At 45.8% G+C, this 12,109-nt stretch overlaps 1 protein-coding gene across 1 annotated transcript in view; it reads left to right on the top strand.

Annotated features, from left to right (window-relative positions):
- The window catches only part of AK9 (adenylate kinase 9), an 81,736-nt gene that overhangs the window by 51,926 nt on the left and 17,701 nt on the right, over positions 1-12,109 (top strand). The window contains exons 25-28 of the mRNA XM_040983525.1: positions 187-399; positions 2,243-2,503; positions 3,967-4,091; positions 11,068-11,287. Of these exons, the coding sequence (XP_040839459.1) occupies positions 187-399; positions 2,243-2,503; positions 3,967-4,091; positions 11,068-11,287 (819 nt within the window). The remainder of the gene's footprint in view (positions 1-186; positions 400-2,242; positions 2,504-3,966; positions 4,092-11,067; positions 11,288-12,109) is intronic.

Here is a 12,109-nt window from a genome sequence, read left to right as displayed (position 1 = left end):
TGACCATAAAGAGATATAAGAAACTGAGTTTTAATTAATTAACATAGTGTAAGAACTGATTTTTTGCATATGATGTTGTATTGTTAGAAATTAAATATTACTCCGGAGAGTTTTTTTTTAATTCCTCTGTAATATTGCATGAAAATACCTTGTCATAATATTCCCTAAACTGAATGCTATTTCCAGAATGAAGACAGAATCAAAGAGAAAAGGAGGCATTTGGGAGATACAAAGCACTTCTGTCCTGTGGTCCTCAAAGAAAACTTCATCCTGCAGCCAGGCAACACAGAAGAAGCAGTGAGGTATCGAGAGAAGATCTACTACTTCTCAAGTGTGGAGGCGAAAGACAAGTTCCTGGAACATCCCAACGACTACGTGGCTCATGAAGAACCGCTAAAGGTGGGCGCAGCCCTCCCCCACCAACTGTTGCCCCTGAGTGCTTATAAAGGAGCCTGCTGGTGCCTGCATTGTGGAGCCCAAGGTGAAGTCACTGCTTGAAACGCCAGCAGCCCCTGTGAGCACCAGTTGGAGTCCCTGCTGCTCCACTTCTGAGCCAGCTCCCTGCTAATGTACCTGGGAAAACAGTGGAGGATGGCCCAAGTGCTTAGGCCCCTGTACCCACGTGGGAGAGCAGGATAGAGTTCTTGGTTCCTGGCTTCAAGAAAATGAATCAGGAAATGGAAGATTCTCTCTCTCTCTTATCCATGTTGGACCCATACATGAAATACTTTTCTACCTTGATTTCTTCAGGAAAGCCTTGTAGCAAACCAGGCCTAAGTATCAGTCTGTTTATCAGAACTAGAAAGACATACTGTATTTGTTGCATAAGCAGCTTCCTCAGTTTCAACTGGCCTGATCCACTAAAGAATTGCAGCCATTCAGGGGAGACTGTTGTTGATTGGTTCATAACCAGAGGCAGCTCTCAGGCCACGCCTGACTGGTTGATTTGCAACAGAAAGGGCCAACACTGATTGGCTGAGCTAGGGAACAGATTCTGTGGGGTGAGCTATCCGTGATCAGATGAACACATTTAGAACTGCTGGGGTGAGTGGCTCCTGATATATGGCTATGTACAGAACTATCTTCTGTCTGTGATATATTGGTGAAGCCATTGCTAATTTTCACTTGTTCATCATCTTGGAGCAGTTCTTTGTCTTCTTTTTTAAAATATTTATTAAAGTCAGGCCCAAAGGGGAGATGCAGCTCTAGGAGGTATCTAAAATAGGCAAAATCTTAGAAATTGAAAATGGAGTAGTCATTACCAGGAGCCAAGTAGAATGGGAGTAGGAGTTATTACTTTTTCTTTTAGATGTATTTATTTGAAAGTCAGAGTTACAGAAAAACATTGATCTTCCATCTGCTGGTCTACTCCCAGGTGGCTACAGTGGCCAAGGCTGGGCCACGTTGAAGCCAGGAGCTTCATCCAGGCCTCCCACCTGAGTGCAGCGGCACAAGCACTTGGTCCAACCCTACTGTTTTTGCCAGGTCATTAGCAGGGAGCTGGCTCAGAAACGGAGCAGCTGGGACAGGAACCTGCACCCCCACCACTACCATCACCATTGGGAGAGATTTTACCCGCTCCACCACAACTGGACCTGGGAGTTTCTGTTTAATGAGTCCCAGACTGGGCTGCTGCTGATGGATAATGGTGAAGGGTGCACAACATTCTGAAGTTACTTAATACCACTGGGTCCTACCCTCAAAAATGACTTTGATGGTAAATTGAATGCTGTATCTTTCTAGAATTTGCGAAAGAGTGTTTTATTCAATCCAGGGGATGAAACACAGCACAGATACCACGTACAACAAATGCTCCGTATAGCACGGGTCCCTGCTGGCCTCTGGATGTCCTGTCTCCCATGTGGAGAGGACAGAATCCGTGGCAGCAGAATCTGGGGTGTCACCACAAACGGGCTTTCTGTCTGCTGGATTACTTAAATCAAGCTTAAGAATGTCTCCCCCGGCTCCGTTAACCGCAGCTCTTTGGAAAGAGTTCAACGCAACGGACACCATTGGCCACGGTGACTGTGTCAAGCTGATCCTGGGTTATGGGTACTCCCTGAGACTGCAGCAGGTGCGGTGGAGTGTGTTTCCCGACTTCTTCCTGTCTACACCGTCTTGGGTGACTGACGTGAGCACTCCTCCCAGCCACAGGGAGAAGGTGTTCTAATAATTCACCCCTTCTCTCCTGCCCTCTCCCTCCTCCCACTCTGGCCCTCCCTTCCTTTCCCCACCACAACAGGCCCCTCCATTGAGAATCTGCCTCCTGGGCCCCCGGGGCGCTGGCAAAACCGTGTGTGGAAGACAGGCAGCTGAGAAATTCGGCCTTTTCCACATTCAGTTTGATGAGGTTCTGCAAGAGAAACTGCTGCTCAAAACTGAAAAACGAGTGGGGCCCGAACTTGAGGAAGACTCTGAGGAGGAACAAGCAGCCAAGCAAGAGCTTGAAGAGCTTGCAATGCAGGCCAACGTGACAGTCGAGGAAGAAAAGGCAAAGAAGCAGGTGATGGCACTCGGCCCTCGGCAGGTAGCTGGGCCGACTGGTGTGAGTGGGGAAGGTCCAACAGAGGTGACCTGAAGCTCCAAGAAGCTCCTAGGAAGAGAAAGCCATTGGCCATTTCATCAATCATTATCCCCACGTGCTAAATATGGATCTCCTTGCTCATTCGAAATACAAAAACATTGAGCTTCATGTGGCTCCATTAAAAACCAGGCCAGCCATCCCTGCTGAGACTGTGGCTCAGCAGCTGTTTGGGACGGGGCCCACTATTATGTCTGACCCAGATTCTAAATTTTGTTATTATTTTTATATTCTCTGCTTTCTACCAGAGAATATAAAAATATCATCCCTGGATCTCAAAATATTAATTATGAGAAAGTCTGTATCTCTTAAATGTTTCTATGTGGAGTTGTTTTTTCAAAAGTTATTGATTCTTACTTTTTAACAATTTCTGAGGTGGGAAAACCATTGTGTTCTCAAGTGACCCCAAGTCAGGGACCCTAGTAAAGTGTGATCAAAGCTGAGCTGCATTGGGCAGAGACACGCGGTATCCCAGCAAGTAAGGCAGCACCCCTGCAAACACACTCTTTAAATATTTCCCCTCACATTTCATAGAGATGGGGAGAAGCTCGTGGTCTGTTAACCAAAAAGCACACGTTAGTCCAGATTGCTAAATTCAACAGGTCCAGATTTTCTAATGCAACAAGATGCTCCCTGCTTTGGGCTGTAGTTTGGTATTCTTTGGCTGTTTTGTGGATTGCTTGGTTTCTTGGGAAGCCCATGAAAGGATTTTAATATTTCTATGTAATTAAATCCCACTTACTCAAAAGCAACAGTGTGCCAGCCCTTATTTATTTGCAGAATTTCAGATGAAAAAGGGGCTGGACTAAAATGTCATGTCATTCTAGAAAGAACTGTGACATTTTACCATCAGTCTAAAGTAACCCTACTTTAGAAAGACTTGATGGGACTTCATGATGAGCATGTTTTCTGTTTGTTGTTGTGACCTGAGAATGTCCTGGGGAGGGTATTTCAGAAGCCTGCCCGCACTCACCCATCCCCTAATCAGCCTGTAGGTTGGAGAGATAGTTGTGTGGATCCGTAGGATAGATAGATTGTAGCGAAAAGTCAGCTAAGCCTTGTGATCCCATGGGACAAAGCAGCAAGGTTGTGGCAGGGAGTGATGAGACACAGCCTGACCACAAGGCCGTGTACAGATGCCTCATGTTGTCACAGCTAACTTGTCTTAGCTCTAGGGACATTGTTTACTGTTTATAACTATAGGAGCTCATGGTTTAAAGAAAAGACTTCAAAACCCTAGCATTAAAACAAAACAAAACAAAAAAGATCTTAGAGGAAAAAATTTTAAAAAATAGAGATGCCATCCTAACCACCCACATACTATAGCATGATTTATTAGCATAGAGTTTTAAAATTCATTTGGCTTTTCTGATGTTTGCTTCCAGCCAGTAGACATACAGCTTACAGAAGAAGAAGAAGCCATCAAGACAAGTCTGATGGAGAGCGAGCCATTGCCTCCTGAGATTCTTGAAGCACTTCTTTCTGAGTGGTGGTTTAAGGAACCCATCCGGTAACTTAATTTACTATGTACATGGATGGCCCACTATTTGTGCCTACTATTTGCTTTATTCTGTTTTTTTGTAGATCTATTTTTTTTTTATTTGAAAGGCAGATCTATAAAGAAAAGGAGAGACAGAGACATCGTCCATCAGCTGGTTCACTCCCCAAATGGCCTCAATGGCCACAGCCAAGCCAATCTGAAACTAGGAACCTGAAGCTTTTTCTGGCTCGGAACCAAATGGGTGCAGGGGCCCAATGACTTGGGCCACCCTCCGTTGTCTTCTCAAACCACAATTAGGGAACTGGATTGGAATTGGAGCCACCAAAACTGGAACCAGCGCCCATATGAGATGCTGACATTGCAGGCAAAGGCTTGCCATGATACATCATGGCGTCAGCCCCTCTTCCTTTATTATTAAAGACAAAAATATTATTTCAGTTTTGCAGTTTTTCCTTAGTGCTCATGTAAATTAGTGATTCTCATTTGAACTACATATTAAAAACATCTGTGGAGTTTTAAAAATATTAATATCAGAATCTCATCCCAGAACAACTAAATCAGAAAATCGAGGGGGAGCAGACTTTTAGCCAAGAAGTTAAGATACCCACAACCCATATAAGAGACCCAGGGTTTAAGTCCAAGCTCTGGCTCCTGCCTTCAACTTGCCTCCAGCGTGCATGCTGGGAGGCAGCAGTGACGGCTCCAGCAGTTGTTTCTGTCACCCACTGGAGAGATGTGGCTTGAGTTCCTGACTCCCTAGCTCCATTCCAGCCCCAACTAATAGGATCTCTCTCTCTCTCTCACTCTTTCTCCATCTCAAGTAAAAACAAAACAAAGTTCACTAGGGATGTGGGCCTAGGACTCTACACTGGTATTTGGGCATTGCCCAGGTGATCTTGATACATAGCCATATTGGAGAACCTGAGTTCTAAAGGACTCTTTTACCCTGCAAGCCACTTAACAATTATATTTTAATTTCATGACTTACTAACTGTCCAAACTGTTATCCCTTTCCCAAATACTAAGAACAATCCTGACCACAAACCAATCCATTCTCTAAGTCTCCAAGAGTTTAAATTTCACTTCAGGCTGGTGCTATGGTGCAACAAGTAAAGCCAGCACCTGCAGTACCAGCCTTCCTTAGCAGCACCAATTTGAGTCCAGCTGCTCCACTTCCCATCCAGCTCCCTGCTTATGGCCTGGGAAAGCAGTCAAGGACGGCCCAAGTGCTTGGGACCCTGTACCCCCATGTGAGAGACCTGGAAGATGCTCCCAGCTCCTGGCTTCAGATAAGCTCAGCTCCAGCCATTGCAGCCATCTGCGGAGTGAACCAATGGAGAGAAGATCTTTCTCTCTCCCTTCTGTCACTCTAACTCTGCCTTTCAAATAAATAAATCTTAAAAAAAACAAACTTCACCTCAGGGTCCTAACCGTAATTTCTTGCCTTGATATCTCTCCCCCCAGAAATAAAATGGAATTTACAATATTGATTTTAGTCCACACATATAGAACTTTTTAGATGCCAAGTACTTTTCAACTGTGTTTGTTCTGACACATTTCCTTAATCCTTTTTTTTTAAAGATTGATTTTTATTATTTTTTATTGGAAAGGCGGATATACAGAAAGGAGAGACAGAGAGGAAGATCTTCCATCCGATGATTCACTCCCCAAGTGACCACAACGGCCGATGCTATGCCGATCTGAAGCCAGGAGCCTCTTCTGGGTCTCCCACGCGGGTGCAGGGTCCCAAAACCCTGGGCCATCCTGGACTGCTTTCCCGGGCCACAAGCAGGGAGCTGGAAGGGAAGTGGGGCTGCCAGGATAGAACCGGCGCCCTTATGAGATCCAGGGCATGCAAGGAGAGGACCTTAACCACTGTGCCACCGCGCCGGGCCCCACATTTCCTTAATCCTTATAACAAGCCTATGGGATAAAAACCTTTGTATTCTTATTTTGGGATTCGGAATCTGAACCATAGAGAAGCTAGCTAACTAGCCACTGCTTCCAGGGACCTCTTGGAGTCTGGGCACGCTGTTATCTAGGCAATGACTGAAACAGGAAAGTGGCCTTGTTAGTCATCAACTTGGATTTGCTTTTTTTAAATTCTTGTTTCCTAAATGAGATTAACAGTGGTGAGAGACTTAGGTGACCTGCAGCTACATCATTAATTTAGTTCTTGACTTCACATTCTATGAAAATATGCTTCTAGATGGACACATATAAGTATATATGCAAATCAACACAGATGGGAATTGAAGTTGAAGTGAAAACTGAATCTGTACAATCTTTAATCAGGCCAGCATTGTAGTATAGTACATTAAGCCTTGGCCTGGGACTCTGGCATCCTATGTAGACACTGGTTTGAATCTTAGTTGCTCCACTTCCCATCTGGCTCCCTGCTAATACACCTGGGAAACAGCAAAAAACGGTCCAAGTACTTGTGCCCCTGCACCCATGTGGGAGACCCAGTGGAAGCTCTAGGCTCCTGGCTTCAGCCTGGACTAGTCCTGGCTATTACGGCCATTTGGAAAGTGAAGACAAATGGAAGATTGTCTCTCCTCTCTCTTTCTCTCTGTCTCTCTTTCTCCCACATCTCTTGTAACTCCTCCTTTTAAATCAATAAAAAAAAAATTAATTCTAAAGAAAATAGCTGAATATTATAAAATCATTAAATTTTATGATAATGAAGAATTTATAATGGCATGAAAATGCTACCGTACAGTGTTAAATCTAAAAAGAAGTTGCAGGTTATTTAACCAGTACTGAATTATCGTTAGTTAGTGAAAAGTTGTAAGGTTTTATCATGTAGCAGGCTAAGTATAGATAATGATAATGTGCTGCAAATTTTTCCAAATAAGCAAAAAGAATGGATTTACCATAAAGAAATTATAAATGAGGAAATAAGTATATGTCTACTGTGCCTGGACATCATGTAATATATACATATACTAAAATATTGCATGATATCACATAAATATTTACAACATTTATATGCCAGTTAAAATTTTTGAAGTTATTTTTTTAAAGTTGCAAACTATTTACAACATGACAAAGAAGTGGGCACATAAAGAATCAACTAGAAAGAAATAAACATCAGTCATCTCTAGGTTGTGAGATTATGGATAATTTTTGCCCTTTCATGACTTTTCTCTATTTTTGGCTTTCTCTATAGTGACATACATATAGTATCTTATGATGGGGGAAACATAACAGATTTTTTTTTAAGATTTATTTATTCTCATTGGAAAGGCAGATTTACAGAGAGCAGGAGAGACAGAAAGATCTTCCGTCCAATGGTTCACTCCCCAAGTGACCACAACGGCTGGAGCTGAGCCAATCCGAAGCTGAGCCAGGAGCTCTTCCACGTCTCCCACACAGGTGCAGGGTCCCAAAGCTTTGGGCCGTCCTTGACTGCTTTCCAAGGCCATGAGCAGGGAGCTGGATGGGGGCCAGGGCCGCCGGGATTAGAACTGGCGCCCATATGGGATCCCAGCACGTGCAAGGCAAGGATCTTAACCACTACGCTATTGTGCCGGTCCCAACAAGAGATTTTAAAAAGACTAGTGCGTTAGTGGTACAGAAGAATGGGCAGGGCTAAGCTAAGGGCCAGTGGTGGAAACACATGAGTCCAGGGAAGTTCAGGCAGGGAGAAGGGGTATGGCACTTGAGCATGGGTGAGTGAGAAGGGACAGCATTGGAAGGGTCGCTGCATGGGGGAGTCCCACCGGGACAGTGCCCCCATGAATCCGATGATGGAAATATGCGTCCTCTGGAAAGTCTAAATGAGAACTCAGAAGAGAGGTGGGGGGGTAAAGACTTGCAAGTCATCAACCAAAGCCACAGCCGTGACAGAAGAAATGAAACCATTCCTCCCATAACTGTAATGATATCCTTCCTTGGCAGGTAATTCAAGAAGTTTCTGGAAAACACAGTTGAAAGATAGACTTACCATGCACTATTGTTATCTTGTATTTTTTCCATGATACACATTTTCCATGAACTTTGTGGGGAAAAAAATGTTAGGCTTGGTGCAATGCTTCAAAGGCTAAATCCTCACCTTGCATGCACTGGGATCCAACATGGGCACCAGTTTATATCCTGGCTGCTCTACTTCCCATCCAGCTCCCTGCTTCTGGCCTGAGAAAGCAGTCGAGGGCAATCCAAGGATTTGGGACCCTGCACCCATGTGGGAGACCCAGAGGAAAATCCTGGCTCCTGGCTTCAGGATCAGTTCAGCTCTGGCTACTGCAGCCATTTGGGAAATGAACCAATGAATGGAAGATCTTTCTCTCTGTCTCTCTCTGTCTCCATAAATCTTTTTTTTTTTTAATAAAATTTATTTTGACATTCTTTACATACTTAGTTAGAGTAAGAAGGTTCAAGGGCTACAGGAAAGTGGATAATACTAGTATGTTTTCCATATTGTTACCTTCATGTTTAAAAGGGGGGTATTAAGGGAGAAGGCCCACCCAATTTCCCACCCTCCCCAAGTCCCGGGTGTAGGGCATGCTCTGAGGTTCTTGCTCGAGTGGTTTTGATATTGCAACAGTTATGAATCGCTGTCAATCTTGCCACTCCAAGCACTATGAGGTCTTTGAAAAATCCACTGATTGACATAGTCCATCATAGCTGAGATGGTTGGTTGACCTGTTCTGTCTTCTCTCTTTTCTTCGTTAGGGTTCTGAGTCCAGCATTTAGATTAGGAAGATCTCCAAAGAAACTTCTTGTATGTGCTAACAAGTACAGGGCCAGGCACCGTCCATCGCTCCAATCAGCTGGTGGTTGTAATTGCTGGGTTGGTTCTGTTTTCACTCCCGACTTCCACTGGAACCAATGGGTGTTGCGGTCCAGCCTGGTTCTGCCCCGCACATATTTGGCCCTCACCTAAACCAGTGGGAGCTGCAGCCTAGTTGGAGCGACCCACAATAACCCCCACCAGGACCGCCCCTACCCTGGTTTGCCAGTAAGTGTAGCAGTAATCCAGTCTGTCCCACACCCCATTCCACCCCAGCCACTGTTTAGTTTTATGTCCTCCCGTGGAAGTGGTAACCCAAGAGGGATGAGCCCACTATTACCCTCCCAGGCCTCTTCCACTCCCAGATTCCAGTTGATGCTGCCCAACCAAACCTCGCCCACTTTAATTCTGTTTGCACCAGTAGGAATAATCCGCCGAGCCCGGCTTTTCCCTGATCTAGTCCACATGAGGCACACAGGTGTGGTAGCTCTGCCTAGTCGGGTCTGCCCCCATCCCAGCCCATGCTCTCCTGCGGAAGTAGCTATCCTGCAAAGGAACCCTCCCTTATTCCCCTGCTGGCTCTGCCTACTTCCTTTCTTGTTCTCAGGCTGGTTGGACGCTGCGGTCCCCTCCGGTACAGGCAACCTCACCTCGGCATTCCATATTGTGCACTAGTCTTTGTTGCGACCGAACCTGGGTCAACCCACACTGGTGCCTGGATTTGCCAGTGGATGACGTGGACAGATTCAGCCTGGTCTTGCCCCCACGTCTGCCAAGTGTATGCCAGTGGGTAGCTTTCCATGGCCTTTTCTGGGCTGTTTCCTATCATGTTTCTTGCGCTGACCTGTCGGGTCTGTGTCCTGCCAGAGGAGTTGCCCAGGCTCCTCCATCAGAACCTCTCCCAATGCCAGGTTACACGCTTACCAGTGGGTCCATGAGCCAACCCTACTCAGTCCACCTCCTGTCATAGCAGGAACTGTGGCTTTTCCTGACTGGCCTTCCACCCAATCTGGTTGTTGCTGTTGGATGTTCCAGCCCAGCCATGGTTTGTCCATACCTACGTATGGCTCACACACGGCTCAGTAGGGGTTTGAGACCTTGCCTTGTCTATCACACATCTGCCCTGGTCCTCCAGAACACCAGGGGGAGTCGGGGTCCAGCCCGGTTCGGTGCATCCAATCCCAGTCCACACTTGTGCCAAGGGAGACTACAACTGTATCCAGATCAGAACGCAGCCCCCCTTCCAGGCCACGCGCCTCTTTGTGGGAACCTCAGCCCAGCTAGGGTTGTCCCCTTTGCTCCCCAACCGGGTCTGTTCCCAGCCATAGATCACTCGCATGCCAGTGGTTGCTCTGACTCAGCTTGGCACAGCTCCTCACCTGTCCCGACCTCTGCCTTAGACACTGTGGCTTCGTGTCCCTGGCTCCTGCAGACCAGTAGGTACAAGAGCCTAGCTTGGCATGACCTTTGCTCCCTCCTGGTTTCTAGTTTTACTTGTGGGCTAAGGTTTGCTCATTCGTACCAGATCTACTCTGTTCCCTACCAGTTGACACATTGGCCAGCCATTGGAGCTACTTTTGCAGGACAAGCCCCAGGCCCAGGCTTCTGCATGGACTGGTGTTTGGTGCCCAGCATTATTAGTGATTACAACTTTTACAAAGAAAGAGTTACTGCCTGTTTGAGGTCCGAGAATCACAATGGGTTCAACCTGGAGCTAATTAAGCAGCGAATCAAAGAACCAAATACCCAGAGCTCCCCAGCCGGGCGGCCAGCAGGCGGAGCCTGGCACCAATGGCGCACTGGCCGCCCAGGAACGGCTCACCATATGCCCATGGCGGCCGTCCGGAATCCAGGCATGAGACGCCCCGTCCTGAGACCCACCAGCCGCCGGGAGGCTGCTGGTGTCTCCATAAATCTAATCTGCCTTTCCAATAAAAATAAATAAATCTTTAAAAAAGGAAAAGGAAGAAAACAATGTCACTTGGTGACTATTTTTGCACCCAAATCAATTTACCTTGTAATTCCATTTTCCAATATTTTGAATTGCCTTTGTGTTATCAATATAGATGTAAAATGTTATACTTTTGATTCAATCTGATATGCCTAAGAGGAGAATTATCAGCTGAACAAGTGGAAAAATAGAAGACAACACAGTCAACCTCTAAAACCATTATTGAAATGCATCAACTTTTAGATTCTTAGCCCTAATAATCACATGGTGTAAAATGAACAGTAAAATGTTCCCCCTAGTTCCACAGGTTTCATACTGGACGGTTTCCCACGCTATCCAGAAGAGGCCCTGTTCTTGGGGGAACATGGATTTTTCCCAGACGCTGCAATTTTCATCCAGGTCGATGAGCAAGATGTCTCCGATCGCCTTCTCCCTTCCCAGATCAAGAAGTGGAAGCTGAAACAGCAGAAGAAATTTGAAAGGAAGAAACTCATCAAAGACATGAAGGCAAAAATCAGGGTGTGTATCATGACAGACCCTGGACATGCGTGGAAGTGCCAAAGCGGTCCTCACCAACACGTGGCTTTCCAGTTTTCAGGCCACAGTTAAGAATGAGGATACTGATCCTCCAATTTGTAAGCCTGCTTATAATGAAAGCTAAGAATGACTCGAGACTTTAGTAATGAATTGTACCCATGTCTCCGGGAGATGAGGCCGTGGTGGTGCCCCGCCTCCCCATGCCAGGCACAGAGCAGAGGAGGAGAACATCTTGGGCTCCACATGCTCTGACCACCTCAGAGGCCATGGGCAGGTGGGCAGCAGGTTTTAGGAGCCAACACATAGCATTGTGCACCTGCTCCTTGCATCTCACACCCTCCCACCACAGCTTCTTCCTTAGGCCTTCAGCCCATCCTAGCAGCTTTCCGGCTGGTTTCCCAAGTCAGCACAATGAAATCTGAGCTCTCTATTCTGCTCCTATCTGAATCTCTCACTTCACACGGCCATGTCTGCAGCAGCCAGCACACCATACACCTTTACCGGGGAGCTTGGTGTACCAGCCTCACACCAGCTTCGTGATGTTCTAGGAACTGAGCCCTCTGAATTTCTCCTAACCCACCTGTTGAGTGGGATAATACCACCTGCCTTGCAAGTATTTTTCTCAGCATAAAACAAACAGGTAAACAAATATACACATACACACATATATAACATGTACATATATTACATTATATATACATATATGTATGTACACTACCATACACTACATTGCATGTAGTACATATTATATATATGCAATGTAGTGTATATTATATATAATGTATACAATACTATGTCTATATA

Source organism: Ochotona curzoniae, unplaced genomic scaffold (assembly GCF_017591425.1).
Source record: "Ochotona curzoniae isolate NIBS_2020 unplaced genomic scaffold, NIBS_Ocur_1.0 contig_3819, whole genome shotgun sequence".
Classification (NCBI taxonomy): domain Eukaryota; kingdom Metazoa; phylum Chordata; class Mammalia; order Lagomorpha; family Ochotonidae; genus Ochotona; species Ochotona curzoniae.
The sequence above is the reverse complement of the archived record's forward strand: the minus strand, read 5'-3'. Positions and strand labels throughout refer to the sequence as shown.